The 16,319-nt window shown below is 42.8% G+C and overlaps 1 protein-coding gene across 1 annotated transcript; it reads right to left on the bottom strand.

The window, feature by feature from the left end:
• Positions 1-559: 559 nt before the first annotated feature.
• LOC111961796 (G protein-coupled receptor kinase 6) lies at positions 560-14,108 on the bottom strand. Its single transcript, XM_023984329.2, has 16 exons — positions 13,956-14,108; positions 11,115-11,204; positions 10,885-10,997; positions 10,317-10,394; positions 9,979-10,076; positions 9,776-9,868; positions 9,607-9,670; positions 8,999-9,139; positions 7,722-7,912; positions 7,450-7,487; positions 2,883-2,972; positions 2,391-2,599; positions 2,087-2,224; positions 1,375-1,512; positions 1,038-1,169; positions 560-882 (listed from the first exon to the last, which is right to left on the bottom strand). Exons 1-16 carry the CDS (start codon positions 14,005-14,007, stop codon positions 802-804), a joined length of 1,746 nt encoding a protein of 581 aa, XP_023840097.1. The 5' UTR covers positions 14,008-14,108; the 3' UTR covers positions 560-801.
• Positions 14,109-16,319: the final 2,211 nt, after the last annotated feature.

The following is a 16,319-nucleotide window of genomic DNA, read 5'->3' on the forward strand; positions in this document are numbered from 1 at the left end:
AGATTATTATGAACAAAAGTGCGAGATTATTTTTAATTTGTCAGATGGCATGCCTCAATCATCATGTCACTAGAATAAGACCCTCGATATGTATTGGAAAGGAGCATCAAGCTTATCACGTTCCACTTTCACCACCCTGTGAAGTTCACCATAATTAATTTCATTTGTAGCCTAATAAACTTCATTCTTTCCTGAGTCGTAGTGTGAGGACCACACACGTCATCACGTGACTCCCAAATTTACTTCGATATGATGGTTATTATATAAATATTTGCCCATAAAAGCATTTCCACCGCCATTACTCGGATAGTTCAGACACAAAAAATATCCAACCTTGTCTAATGTATTTTGTTTTGTTGATATTTGTCAAGTTTACCAACACATTTGCTGTTTCCATCAGGCTTGATGTTACATTTTTTACCCAACATACTTTACGACCATAAAAAGGTTGGATAGAAACCTGGTTACAGATGTGAAATATTAACGTTTGGTCTTGTTTTAACAATTTACTTTTGTTTTACATTCATGCTGGTTTTAATAAAGTAAACATTTGGAAAGATTTGTTTTCAAGGTTTTTATACTAAGGTTACATAAACACACGGGTACAAAATCAAAACAATGTGTCTTAGCTGAGGTTCCCTCTGATCTGACTCATGCAGAAATAAGATGACCACCTCTGGATGATAGTACGGTGGTCTCTTTGGCCTGAGCTGGTGAATGATAGATGGAATGGCCCAGTCACTCGAACGTCTGTTTCAGCTTTGGCTTTATTCCATTGGCTGTAGTGCTGTGCACCCACCACTAGATTGTAGTGCTGAGCAGGCTAGCTGATTCCATGGTGCTGCTGTCTGACTTGTGTTTCCTGCTGCCTGACTCTGAATGCTGCAACACAACAACACAGACAATCATTATCTATTACTTGTACTCTACACCAGGTAAACTGAGTGAGAGAATGTTCTCATTTACAACGACAGTTTCAGTGGAGAGAGGGGTTGAGTGAGCCATTAGGAAGCCCAACCAACAAGTGTGTGTCCTACATGTCTGCGGAAGATGCGGTCCATCAGGCTGCGTTTGAGGCTCGCAGAGGTCTGGGTCCAGTCCAGGTCAGGGGGTCTGGAACCCTGAGGCCCGAACACATTCAGTTCCTTGAAACAACCCATCTCTATCATCTATGAGAGAGAAGGAGAGTGAGGAGGAGGAGAGCGAGGGAGGAGGAGAGCGAGGGTAAGGAGTTAGTCATCTCAATTAGCCTATGACCAAACCATACCTAACCTCAAATTGCTACCAATATGATTACATTTAATTGAAATATGTGCAATGTAATTAAATTTAACAGAAGTAAATCAAATGTAATAATCTGCATGTTGTGTTGACCTCTGTCTGCCAGGGTATGGCCACAGAGCCTGTGTTAAACTTGATGTAGAAGTCGTTGTCTGCCCTCTCCAAAATGACTCCTTTTACTGTGGAGAACTCATCAATGTCCTGAACATCCTGGCAGTACACTGCTCTGGGCTGGAGAGAGTGAAGTGGGGTGGAAAGATGGAGAGCACAGAGGGAGGGAGAAGTATTCTTACTACAACATCTAGTATCGCATATTATATCATTTTAATTGTAGTTTTACAGATTATTTAGTCTGTTTACCACATACTATAGCGGTTAAAGTTAGCAAGCGGTGCCGATGCACCAAATCTGGATCCAACAGGACCCTGAACATCTTCTACCCCCAAGACATAAGACTGCTAAATAGTTAACCAAATAGCTAACTGGACTATCCATATTTGCACTAACTATTTTGACTCATCACATACACTGTGGCTACTGCTTATTATCTATCCTGCTGCATAGTCACTTTACCCCTACCTATATGTACATTTCTACCTCGTACCCCTCCACATCGACTCGGTACTGGTACCCTGTGTATATAACCAAGTTATCGTTACTTATTGTGTATTTATTCCTTGTTATTATTTTATATATTTTTCTCTGCATTGCTGGGAAGGGCCCGTAAGTCAGCATTTCACTGTTATTCTACACCTGTTTACAAAGTATGTGAAAAATAACATTTGATTTGAGTTAGGGTATTTACATCCGGTTTGAAGGGTGGCTCAATGACTCCGGCCTCCAGCCTCCTGAAGTTGATGGTTCTGAAAAAGGGATGGGACTTAACCCCATACACCCCACTCCCCTGACACCCCAGCCTATGTCTCGGGTCTTTATTCAACAGCTGAGATTGCGAGAGATGGAAAAAGAAGGATAAGAGAGAGAGAGTGAAGGAAAGAGAGAAGAGAGAAAGAGGGGGAGACGAGAGAACATCCATGCAGTTACAATGTAGAACAGAATTTGCTCGTTGACTGGTTTCATGTCAAATCAGAGTAAAACTGTAATCTTACCAAGCGACAGAAGTCTTTCGTCTCGTTGCTAAATATCTTTCCGTACTCCTCCTCCTCCTCCTGTATCCTTCTCTCCATCTCCTTTCCCATCAATCGCTCCCCTTTTCTCTTGAATGGGGATCGTCCTGCCGTCATTTCGTACACAAGGCAGCCCAGGCCCCACCAATCAGGGCTCATCCCGTAGTAGTCGTGGCCAATCACCTCTGGAGCTGAGGGGAAGAAGGAGGGGTTTGGAAATGTTGGTTCACTGTTGTTGCTCCCAAATTATATATCCAATGAGGCTCAGTGATAGTACAACATCTGGAGGTAAACTGTGATGTAATTTTAAAAAATCATGATAGCAAACACGTTGCAACATTTTGACCACCGTGGATATTTGGCATCTAAAAAGTGTGCAAGTATTCTCATGATCTTTCATACACCCTGCATCTGTGTATTCTGCTAGATATGAGTAGACCACCTGAAAGTGTACAGTAGGTTAGAGCCACGTACCCATGTAGCCCAGGGTGCCCACCCTGCCTCGTACCAGATTCCCCTCAGATAGCGTCACCGCCAGGCCCAGGTCTGAGATACGGATGTGCCCTGGGACGGGTTGAGAGGGGTGGGGGATCAGTGGACCATTAGTTCATACAGCAAAGGGTAGCAACACATTTTCAAGAGATTTTCACTCGTGGAAAATCTCACGGAACACAAATAAAGTACATGAGGAGAAGGACGGTTCTGGCACATGACGTGACAGTGGCAGTGTGTACTGGTGTGTTTGTGTGTGTCAGTGGAGGCTCCTCAGAGGATGAAGGGGAGGACCATCCTCCTCAGTGAATTTCATAAAAATAGTAAAACATTAAAAAAGTTATCCTTTTTAGATAAAACTATACTAAATATATTCATGTCACCAAATAATTAAAACACACTGTTTTGCAATGAAGGTCTACAGTAGCCTCAACAGCACTCTGCAGTGTAGCTGGAGGACAGCTAGCTTCCGTCCTCTTCTGGGTACATTGACTTCAATACAAAACTTAGGAGGCTCATGGTTCTCACCCCCTTCTATAGACTTACACAGTAATTATGACATCTTCTGGAGGACATTCTCCAGCCTATCAGAGCTCTTGCAGCATGAATTGTGTCGTGGAAAATTGCAAGATTATGTTATAATGCTTGTATTGCATAATATGTTTATGTGATATACGTGTCTATTATAATGTATTTCTTTGGACTCTAGTGTTGGCAGTTGCACTTTTCCCTCAGCTGGGGCTCAGTCACTTGCGGCCCAGAGAGGGGAGAGGTCAGGCTTGTCTTTTACATATCCCTGGTGCTATGCAGAATATCAGAAAGGGAAGAGGACAGGATGGAACATTGCCTTCATATGTGAATGTATCTGTTAAACCATGTGAAGGGATGGCGTGATTAAGGGGTAACCAATTACTTGTCTCCACAATGTCTGTGCGCAAGTCACTCCCTCCTTTGGCATTGGGGGGAGGTGTATGGCAGTGTCTGGAACCATTGTATGTCCTCTCTGATGTTGCACTTATCCTGGGATAGTGTATGACATAGAGGCTCACTCCCCTCAGTGAGCTTGTCCAGGAGTGGGGTCAAGAGGGGGTTTACTTGAGATGGGAGTATCTAGAGTTGACAATTGATTTATGCCATTGGATGAGATGGTGTTTTTGTGCTATGAAGTACCAGGAACGGGATTAGAACCATGTCTTAGGGACCAAACTGAACGATAATTTATAGCGAATGCTATCTGGCTATGGGATACTCCTCTCTCAAGTAAAAGTCTTTCTTTGTGAACTGTTCCTAAGATATGTGGTTCGTCATGTAGGTTGAGAGGGGTGTATCTTGGCTATAAAAGATCTTTGTACTTTTGTGTTGTCACTTTCAATGGTTCATTAGAYATGGCGCATCATTGAAAGTCATTGCTAATGCAAAGCTCTTATTATTATTAAAAATGTAGTTTAAGTATAACTCTGACTGGTGTGTGAAGTTTGTTTCTCCTCATTTGGTAATACAGAAATTAGCCACCACAACTGACATGTCTACCCAATTAAAGGATCAGAGAATGAATCTAGTAGTGAAAGCATAAGCTACAGCTAGCTAGCACTGCAGTGCATAAAATGTGGTGAGTAGTTGACTCAAAGAGAAAGATAATTAATTTCTTCAAAAATGAAGGAGAAGCAAGAGAGAAATCGAGAGAGAGCTATATTTCATAATTTTTCACTTTCACATAGCTATTTAGCTAACAAATGCAGCTAGCTAGCTAGTTTAGCCTACTCAAACACCCGGCTCAAACAGAGGGATGCTATGTTAGCTAGCTGGCTATGAATATCCAACACAACACTGGAACTCTTCCAATTCATGGTAAGCTTTTGGTTTTACTAATTTATTGCCACCAGGCCTCGCCAGTGTAACTGATAAACTGCTTATTGAACTGCTTACTGACTGTACACTGTAACGTTACTACATGATTGTAGCGGGTTTACTAACACCTTCGTTCTATTAGCTATGTTGACTATGACATTACTTTAGCTAATATGGTGACAACAATGCAGGCTGTGTGTAGCGATTATGATATGGTTTGGCTTGGAAAGGTTTTTTCGCCTGGTAACATACAGCTGATGTGTTGTGCATTGAATTCCACAAGCGAAGGGAAAGGGTGAGAGGAGGAGAGTGCATAGATGCGAGAAGGAATACAACGTGGCTGCTATGAAAGTGAACTGTTTTTACGTGTGATCAGGGATGTATTCATTGTATGTATTCAATTCTTAAACAGAAGCAAATGGAACGAAACAGGGATAAACATAACTAAATCTGTCCAATAAAAACTCTCGTTTGCAACTGTTGGACTAATGATTACACTCTAGACTAATGATTACACTCTTGCCTGCAACTAGATGCAGGCAAGAGTGTGCAAGGCGGTATTGAATCTGTCACCTCAAATTTTTCTCTCGATCTGACCGCACCTACGTTGTAAACTTTCATTCATAGGCTAGGTCGTAGCAAACTCATGATGTGTATAGGGAAAAAAATCTTTCTCATCTTAAATGGCACCGACCGCCACTGGTGTGTATGTGTGTATCATGTGAGATCGTTACTAGTTACAGTTGTATGCTTGGTATCGTCTACATGTGCTTCCAAGTTTCCAAACACGCTGCCAAGCTTGGAACAGGTAACAATAAGATTATCTAAAAATAGACTAGACCTGGTTGTCACACAGTGTATATTCACTTCCAGATAGACCAACCGCCCATGTTTGTGATTGTGAGAAAATCTCATCTTAAATTTCATCACCAGGATATCCTGCTTAGGGAAAATACAGTGCCTTCAGAAAGTATTCACACCCATTGACATTTTCCACATTTTGCCTGATCTACTGTACACAGAGTACCCCATAATGTCAAATAGAAAAGCTGAAATCTCTTCAGTCGATAAGTAATCAAACCTTTTGGTCTAGTTGCAACCAGGTCTAGTTGCCAGAGAGCAAGGAAACCGCTCAGGGATTTCACCATGGTGACTGTAAAACATTTACAGAGTTTAATGGCTGTGATAAGAGAAAACTGAGGATGGATCAACAACATTGTAGTTACTCCACAATACATTTTTAACCTTTATTTAACTAGGCAAGTCAGTTAAGAACAAATTCTTATTTACAATGATGGCCTACCCCGGCCAAATCCAGACAACGCTGGGCCAATTGTGCACCACCCTATGGGACTCCCAATCACAGCCAGATGTGATGCAGCCTGGATTCAAACCAGGGACACCTCTTGCATTGAGATGCAGTGCCTTAGACCACTGCGCCACTCGGGAGCTAACATAAATGACAGAGTGAAAAGAAGTAAGCCTGTACAGAATATACAAAATATTCCAAAACATGCATCCTGTTTGCAATAAGACACTAAAGTAATGCTGCAAAAAATGTGGCAAAGAAATTAACTTATTGTCCTGAATACAAACTGTTATGTTTGGGGCAAATCCAACACAACACATCACTGAGTACCACTCTTCATATTTTCAAGCATGGTGGTGGCTGCATCATGTTATGGGTATGCTTGTCATCGGAAAGGACTTGGGAGTTTTTGGTTTTCTTTTTATAAAAAGAAAGGAATAGTTCAGTCTGATGGGAGACATATAGATTGGAGTTGCTTACCAAGACGGCATTGAATGTTCCTGAGTGGCTTAGTTACAGTTTTGACATAAATCGTCTTGAAAATCTATGGCAAGATTTGAAAATGGCTGTCTAGCAATGATCAACTTGACAAAGCTTGAATAATTTAAAAAAGAATAATTGGCAAATATTGCACAATCCAGGTGTGCAAAGCCCTTAGAGACTTACCCAGAAAGACTCACAGCCGTAATTGCTCCCAAAGGTGATTGTAACATGTATTGACACAGGGGGTTGAATACTTATATAATCAAGTGTTTTATTTACCATGAATAAACGGGGGTGGCAGGTAGCCTAGGTAGCCTAGCCGAGTGTTGGGCCAGTAACCAAAAGGTTGCTAGATCAAATCCCTGAGCTAACAAAGTAAAAAACTGTCGTTCTACATTTACATTTTTTTAAACATTTTTTACATTTAGCAGACGCTCTTATCCAGAGCGATTTACAAATTGGATAGTTCATACATATTCATCCTGGTCCCCCCGTGGGGAATGAACCCACAACCCTGGCGTTGCAAGCGCCATGCTCTACCAACTGAGCCACACGGGACCACGTTCTACCCCTGAACAAGGCCCCACTGTTCCTAGGCTGTCATTGAAAATAAGGATTTGTTCTTAACTGACTTGCCTAGCTAAATAAATGTTAAATAATAACAAAATACCATGAATAAAAATATCAGAAATCTACATTTTCTTTCACTTTGTATTCTGTGTGGACGGTTGACAATTAAATCCATTTGAATCCCACTTTGTAACGCAACAAAATGTGGAAAACATCCAGGGGTGTGAATACTTTCTGAAGGTACTATAGATCCTACATGGCTAGAATGTGAAGAGTTAGGAAGAATGATATGGGTCTGAAGCACATGTATTGATTGCGATATCATTAAAGTGTGCCTACCGTTGTCATCCAGAAGGATGTTCTCTGGTTTTAGATCCCTGAAACAAAAAACAAAGAACAGAAATCAGTACAATGCCTTTTCAATGTCACATTAATCCATTTTAGCATACTCCATGAGACTTCTCCACCCTTTTCCAGAACTGTGCAAAAAGTGTGCAAACACTTTCTCGCATGGATTTAACAATGGAGGAAACTCCCTCCAGCCAATGCTTACACCGATCCTACGCTTTTAAAAAGGATGTAGAATCAGGATGGAGTCAGTGTCTACTGACCTGTAGACAATGTTCTTCTGGTGGAGGTGGTGGAGACCACAGCAGACCTCAGCAGCATAGAACTGAACCCTGTCCTGCTCCAGGCCTAAAGTACCCATGTTATAGATGTGGAAACGCAAGTCTCCTCCGTTCATTATGGTCAGCACCAGACAGAGAGACTGTTTGGTTTCATATGCATACGCCAGACTGACCTAGAGAGAGAAATAAAGACAGAGCGTTAGAGGAAGAGAGGACACAGAGAGACAGAGATAGAATGAAAGAAAAGGAGGGAGAGAGAGAAGAGAATGGAGAGTGAGAAGAGGATGAAGAGAGAGAGAAGATGAAGGAGAGAAAGAGAAGAGGATGGAGAGAGGGAGAAGAGGATGGAGAGCGAGAGAGAGAAGAGGATGGAGAGAGAGCAGAGAAGCAAGGGAAGAGGAGAGAGGAAGAAGGAAGGAGAGAAGAGAAGAGGATGGAGGGAGAGAGAGAAATAGGATGGAGAGAGAAGAGGATGGAGGAGAGGAGAAGGGATGGATAGAGAGAAAGAAAGGAAGAGAGAGGGAGAAGAGGACGAGAGAGAGAGAGAAGAGGATGGAGAGGAGAGAAGAGAAGGCAGAGAAAGAGAAGCAGATGGAGAGAGAGTGAGACTGGGGGAGAGAAAGAGAAAGAGGAAGAAGAGAAAGGAGGAGGGAGAGAGAGACGAGAGAGAAGATGATGAGAGAAGAAGAGAGGAGAGAGGAAGAAGAGGAGAGAGAGAAGAGGAGGAGAAGAGAGAGGAGAGGAGAGAGAGAGAGAGGGGAGAGAAAGGAGGAGGAGAGAGAAGAGAAGAGGATGGAGAGAGAGAAGAGATGAGAGAAAGAGGAGGAGAGAGAAGAGAAGAGGATGGAGAGAGAGAGAATGGAGAGAGAGAGAAGAGGAGGAGAGAGAAATGGAAAAGAGCAGAGGAGAGGAGAGAGAGAAGAGATAGAGAGAGAAGAGGAGGAGAGAGCAAGGATGAGAGAAGAGAGAAGAGATGATGAAGAGAGTGAAGAGAGGGAAGAGAGAAGAGGAAGAAGAGGGAGAGGAGGCGAGAGAGAGAGAAGAGGATGGAGAGAGAAGAAGAGATAGAAGAGAGAAGAGATAGAGAGAGAGACGAGAAAGAGATGAGAGAGAGAAGAGGATGGAAGAGAGAGAGAAGAGGAGGAGAGAGAGATGAAGAGGAGGAGAGAGAGAGAAGAGGAAGAAGAGAGAGGAGGAGGCGAGAGAGAGAGAGAGAAGAGGATAGAGAGAGAGAAGAGGATGTAGAGAGAGAGTCCTACCACAAATCTGCTGTTAAGTGTCTCTAGTATCTGTTTCTCATTGAGGGCCATGGCCTCTCCTCTCCCCTTCTTCACGTGAGTCTTCTCCAGCTTCTTACACGCATACATCTTCCCAGAGGCACGTGCCTGGAATGCCCACACCTGGGGGAGAGGGGAGGGAGGAAGGGAGAAAAGGATAGAGAGAGGGGGAGAATGTATGAGACGAATCCTCACTATCACATTTGTTGTTACACATGTGCATCTGAAGTTAGAGTTGGGTCAATGTTTTCTGATTTGAGATTTTTCTAAGAAAAATTGTGAAAACATGTTCGTCTGTTCACTCTTGAGGAAAAAGGTGCTATCTAGAACCTAAATTGTCTCATCGGCTGTCTCTATAGGATAACCCTTCAAAGAAACCTTTTTGGTTCCAGGTAAAACCTTTTTGGGTTAAATGAGGAACCGTTTTCACAGAGGGTTCTACATGGAACCCAAAAGGGTTCTACATGAAACTAAAAAGGTTTCTACCTCGAACCAAAAAGGGTCCACCTATAAGGACAGCCGAATATGGGGACAGCCGAAGAACCCTTTTGGAACCCTTTTTTCTAAGAATGCAGTGAAAGCAGCCTTACCTCCCCGAAGCCTCCCTTGCCAAGCATCCTGTACTGTCTGAAGATGTGTTTGGTAACAGGCTGTCTGGGGGGAGAGAAATACACAGAGTGACTGGTGTCAGGCATTTGTGGTCATGTCTCACTTAGTTTGATTATTCAGTCAAACACACACATGTCCATATGCACTGACCTCTCTACCATCTTCCACTGCAGGAAACGGTCAAAGTACATGCTCTGCTGGTACTGAAGGAAGGGGGCGCCGCTCAGGTACTCATGGAGGTCACTGTAAAAACACAGTAAGAGGAGGTGAATTCCCAGCACACACAGCCCCTCACAGATATCGGAGGGAAGGGAAGGGTGGAGGAAATTGGGGTAAAGGTCAGAGAGACTCACACTGTGCAGTCAATGAAGATGTCTCTACTGTGCTGCTCCTCCAGACTCTCCCTACACCTCTCACCATAGCACTCTACTACCTGTACACACTCAGATGACTGGCAAGACAACATACACATTTACAATTAACTTGCAAAAATCTCAAGTGAGAAATCAACTTTTATTGTGTGTGTGTGTGTGTGTGTGTGTGTGTGTGTGTGTGTGTGTGTGTGTGTGTGTGTGTGTGTGTGTGTGTGTGTGTGTGTGTGTGTGTGTGTGTGTGTGTGTGTGTGTGTGTGTGTGGGTGTGTGGGTGTGGGTGCGTGAGAGAGAGAGAGAGAGAGTGTTTAAAGACGGTACCTGTCTACTGAGGAACCTGTTAATGATTTGCATGCCAAAACTCCTCTTCTCCTCATCTGACTTCACCTCATACTCCCCCTGTAGAAATTCAAACATTTATGGACTTAGAATTATTGTTTTGTCAACATGAATGATGACATTTTGATGGTCCCTGTCCTTGTCTATTATCTGCCACTGATTGGTATTTTTTTGTATTTTATTAGGATTTCTGGATCATTCTTCATGAATGACCCAGGTCACTAACCTTCAGCAAGGCATCGGCCCAGGCCAATGAGGAAATACAGAGAGTTATGAATAACAGAGTTATTTTTAACCCAGCAGACATAACTTATTTTTTTTATTACAGTAACATACCATTTCTAAGAATGTTATCATACTAGAATTCTTTCCTGGCTTTGTGCCCAAAACACACACACACCCTTCAGAAATATGACATCACTTTGCTGTGACACCAGTCTGTCAGCAGAGTGTACTGTAAAACCTGCTTGCAGAATTATATCTGATCATTTCCCACAATATGGACCATACCACCTCCTCCATAGTGAATAAGGCCTATAGTGGATCATACCATTTCGTCCAATAGGGAGTTGCAGTGCCGCAGCTCAGGTTTGCTCTGACAGAAGAGACGGAATAGTTGTCTGCCGATAGGCTGCTTCACACACAGACTGTAGTAGTCTCGCTCTGAAACACACACATTGCACATATAAAACATGCATGCACAGACATACAAACACAAACTCTCACACACACTAAAGCACACACACACACACATACATACACACACACGCACACACTGACCGAGGGTGTTTGCCAGCTCCATACACTGGCTGATGTGAGGGAAGCGCAGCATGTCTTTCCATTTCCAACTCTTGCCTTTTCGCCCTCCACCTAGAGAGAGATGGAACAGGGGAGAGAAGGGTGAAAGAAGGAGGTAAGAAATGGCGGCAGGTAGCACAGCGGTGAAGAGCATTAGGCCAGTAACTGAAAAGACGCTGGTTCGAATTCCCAAGCCAACAAGGTGAAGAGTCTGTTGACGTACACTTGTGCAACGCACTTAACCCCAATTCTTCTGTTAAGAGCATCTGCTAAAATGGGGAAGGAAAAATAGTATGAGAAATGTGATATTACAGCTGAACTGTCATTCATTTACTGTTTTTCATACCCAAAAGCATGTGAGCTCATTCAACTCTTTGGTTATGTGTTGTATGTAATATGTTAAAATGGGGCCTCAGAAAGAAAACAAAGAAGTAAAAACTATCAGCAGTAAGAACAAACATATCCAACTGGACCCATTCATCCTTGTAGTTACAACCTTATAACCTAAAGGTCTTTCCTCTGTTTACCTGTTCACCTCAACATACCGAAAAAAGACTACAATCAGTCTGTCAACAACAGCCTTTGTTCCTGTGTGTGTGTGTGTGTGGGTGTTGTGTGTGGTGTGTGTGTGTGTGTGTGTGTGTGTGTGTGTGTGTGTGTGTGTGTGTGTGTGTGTGTGTGTGTGTGTGTGTGTGTGTGTAGTCGTTCCTCGTCAGTCAGGTTCCACCCTGGCATCCATCCATCCAAAGAGAAATCTATAAATAGGTATGGAGCAGGAACAACCTGTGGGACCACATAGCACTGCGATCCAACACCACACACCACACACACACACACACACACACCACACCACACACACACCACCCACACCACACACACACACACACACACCACACACACACACACACACACACACACACACACACACACCACACACACACACACACACAGTGCAGCACTGTGATAAATTGCTGATCCTGCCTACAGGTGTCACCTACTGATGATGATATTCACAGAACCTGGGAAGGAGTCCAACCTGTTGGTTATGGTTTGTGACCTCACTCTTCCCACACACATACAACCCTGAGCCTGTCACCTTGCTACCTTTCATACAGGTGTATTGAGCCTGTCATATTGCTACCTTTCATACAGGTGTATTGAGCCTGTCACCCTGCTACCTGTCATACAGGTGTATTGAGCCTGTCATATTGCTACCTTTCATACAGGTGTATTGAGCCTGTCACCCTGCTACCTTTCATACAGGTGTATTGAGCCTGTCACCTTGCTACCTTTCATACAGGTGTATTGAGCCTGCCACCAGATATTTGTTCAGCTCACCAAAACACATAGTGTGTGTGTGTGTTTTCCTGTGGCACATACAATATGAGTGTACTTGGGCACCTGCTCCACATCAACCACCCAAAGGATTGATTTCTCCTGTAGCCTGTAACAAAATGTGTTGCATCTTAATATACAGTGTGTGTGGCTACTACTTTGTCATTTAGCAAGGTTTCACCCATGACCCATAAAATACAGACAGGACATCTATTAGTAGAGACATCTGTCTTTCTACCTGCTTTCGAGAGAGATTGGGGTTGTTTAACAATGACAGAAAGCTAATTTATTACATCCTGCTTCTAAAGAATGTGATGTGACGAATCCCCTACCACGTCATTAAATTTCAAGGAATGAAGTGTGTGTGTGTGTCTGTGTGTGTGTGTGTGTGTGTGTGTGTGTGTGTGTGTGTGTGTGTGTGTGTGTGTGAGAATTTTTGTGTGTGTGTGTGTGTGTGTGTGTGTGTGAGAAAAATAAACTTGAGGAAGTAGTACTGTATAAAATCCCTGCTAGTTAATTCTAAGTGTCAATCAGTCCACTTTTGTTTGTGATCAAATCTTTATAAAAAAATAAATTTTTGGGGGGCACATGCACAACACACACATTCATATAATTTAATAGTTTGTTTGCATCACAGAGCCAAAAAGTATCAATACATTCAGTATGTAAAGAAAAAAGAAGCAAAAAAAAGAAGGGAGCCTCCATCCCCAACTCCCCAATCAACCAGTCCTCTTTTATCATCCTTTCCTCATTCCTTCACCACATACATTGTTCCTCAGAAGGAAGCAATTTTCTCTGGGACCCATAATCCTACTCAATTCACTCACTCACTCACTCACTCACTCACTCACTCACTCACTCACTCACTCACTCACTCACTCACTCACTCACTCACTCACTCACTCACTCTCACATCACTGTAGGTTATGTACAACAGTCGGGTTACGTAAGTCCTTTGTGGTACATGTCTTTCTGCAATAGTTGCAATTACATTTGACATACTATGGGACATTTTGAAATGAACCTTTGTGACACATTCATAAGACTGACAATAAGGTTAAGAATTACAAGGGTGCACTGCAATCTCACCCATAGCAGGGCATCACCTGTCATGTTAAAATGTAGCCTACTGCAACCTACCCTACTCATCTGTGACACCACAGCACTGTAACAGAGGGCAACACAAACTGGAATCATATTGAGCTCTGAACACACCACTACTCGATCAAGGTGCAAACAGGCTACCTCTAACTTGTCTTTTTATGTTTTTCTAAACTTCTTCAACTAACTATAAGACACATCAATCATTACTGACTTCCCTGGTTAAAGATACAACTAATAAATAAAGACAGACATGATGACAAGTGGCAAACAGAAAATGTACATTTCCTGAAGAAAATGTGTGTGCTTGCTAAAAAAAAGTATTGTATGGTGAAATATGAGGTAATAGGCTAGTATTTACTGCACCTATATAGGTGTATTTCTTACCTCCCCTGGCTCTGATGAGTGCGCTGTTCGCCACCATACTATCTATCTCCATTGCTGCAGAGGGATGTGGACCATACAACAACAACAAAAATCACAACTGGAACAACTTTCGTTTTTCTCTCCTTTTCCTTATTCAAACAATCCGTCTTCAAATACAGGTTTAACCATCCCCCAGAAGATGTACAGTCTGGTTCTCTTTCTCAAACCAAGATTCCATCAAAAAATGAAAGTGTTAGTTAACAAAATACTGAACATGTAAAAACGAAGTAGCCTACTCTAAATATAAGGTTGTTTAAAAAGTGAGATAAAGTTCGCGTCACTAATCCGCGGAGAGGGAGTGTTAGAAACGGAATGTTATTGGCAACATATTTGACTACACTAAACTGAAAAACTGAGTAGGCGTAGATATGCTTATCTAAAATCTTCACATATAGTCATTGTGTAAAATAGAACAAGCACGTCCTCTGCTGGTGATATATAAAACTACAGCACTGTCAGCGTGCCCACTGTTTTGTCCCTTGAAGTTTTCCGTCAGTTTCGTTGTCAACGGATGACTCAACACTATACACGTCAGCTACTACAGCGACTGAAATGACTGCAACACGTAAGAGTTAAGTTTCAGAGTGGGTGGCAAGTTAGTCCTAAATATTTCCAAACTAAAAGCATTGTATTTGGGACAAATCATTCACTAAACCCTAAACCTCAAATAAATATTGTAATGAATAATGTGAAAATGTAACAAGTTGAGGTGACTAAACTGCTTGACTAACCTGTCATGGTCAAAACATATTGATACAGTGGTTAAAATGGGGAGAAGTTTTTCCATAATAAAGCTCTGCTCTGCCTTCTTAACAGCACTATCAACAAGGCAGGTTTTTATTTATTTATTGTTATTTATTTGATTAACAACACACAAGGCAGGTCCTACAGGACCTAACTACTGTTCAGTCGTGTGGTCACGTGCCACAAAGAGGGACTTAGGAAAATGTGTGAAAGGCATTGACATGTTGAATGCACGGAGCTGTCTGTTTGAACTACTGGCACACAGCTCAGAAACCCATGCATACCCCACAAGCTCTCCCTCGCCCTCCATTTGGTAAATTCGACCACAACTCTATCCTCCTGATTCCTGCTTACAAGCAACAATTAAAGCAGGAAGCACCAGTGACTCGGTCTATAAAAAAGTGGTCAGATGAAGCAGATGCTAAACTACAGGACTGTTTTGTTATCACATACTGGAACATGTTCCGGGATTCTTCCGATGGCATTGAGGAGTACACCACATCAGTCACTGGCTTTATCAATAAGTGCACGTCGTCCCCACAGTGACTGTACGTACATATCCCAACCAGAAGCCATGGATTACAGGCAACATTCACACTGAGCTAAAGGGTAGAGCTGCCGCTTTCAAGGTGCGGGATTCTAACCTGGAAGCTTACAAAAAATCCTGCTATGCCCTGCGACGAAACATCAAACAGGCAAAGCGTCAATACAGGGCTAAGATTGAAGGGTGGGTATAATTTGTGGAACGTTCCAACAGGAATCTGTTCCAAAAACTTTGTAAAGTACAAGGATGCCAACAAACAATGCATACAAAGTAGCATGATCAATTCACCTAGCTAACTACCTTGTTCTTAATGTTTGTCCATAGGCTACCAGAATGAGGACAGATATTTTTTGGAATAAACATGGTGAGTGAAAACTCATATAAATAGCACACTCCCTACCAAGTATGTTATTCTGCTGCTATACGACTTTGTATGCATTGTTTGTTGGCAACCTTGTTATTTACGAAGTTTTTGGAACAGATTCCTGTTGGAACGTTCCACAAATTATACCCACCCAAGATTGAATCATACTACACCGGCTCCGACGCTCGTCTTATGTGGCAGGGCTTGCAAACTATTACAGACTACAAAGGGAAGCACAGCCACGAGCTGCCCAGTGACACGAGCCTACCAGACGAGATAAATCACTTCTATGCTCGCTTCGAGGCAAGCAACACTGAGGCATGCATGAGAGCATCAGCTGTTCCGGGCGACTGTGTGATCACGCTCTCCGTAGCCGACGTGAGTAAGACCTTTAAACAGGTCAACATACACAAGGCTGCAGGGCCAGACGGATTACCAGGACGTGTGCTCCGGGCATGTGCTGACCAACTGGCTGGTGTCTTCACTGACATTTTCAACATGTCCCTGATTGAGTCTGTAATACCAACATGTTTCTAGCAGATCACCAGATCGTCCCTGTGCCCAAGAACACAAAGGCAACCTGCCTAAATGACTACAGACCCGTAGCGCTCACGTCCGTAGCCATGAAGTGCTTAGAAAGGCTGGTAATGGCTCACATCAACACCATTATCCC

Source organism: Salvelinus sp. IW2-2015, linkage group LG4q.1:29 (genome assembly GCF_002910315.2).
Source record: "Salvelinus sp. IW2-2015 linkage group LG4q.1:29, ASM291031v2, whole genome shotgun sequence".
In the NCBI taxonomy this organism is placed as follows: domain Eukaryota; kingdom Metazoa; phylum Chordata; class Actinopteri; order Salmoniformes; family Salmonidae; genus Salvelinus; species Salvelinus sp. IW2-2015.

What these genes read in the sequence shown, in the direction of transcription:
- LOC111961796 (XM_023984329.2), bottom strand. Translation starts at nt 14,007, where the DNA reads ATGGAGATAGATAGTATGGTGGCGAACAGCGCACTCATCAGAGCCAGG. An exon ending in ACTCCCTATTGGACGAAATG is followed by an intron (nt 10,395 to 10,884) that starts GTATGATCCACT and finishes GAATTTCTACAG; the next exon opens with GGGGAGTATGAGGTGAAGTC. An exon ending in CCATACCCTGGCAGACAGAG is followed by an intron (nt 1,170 to 1,374) that starts GTCAACACAACA and finishes TCTCTCTCATAG; the next exon opens with ATGATAGAGATGGGTTGTTT.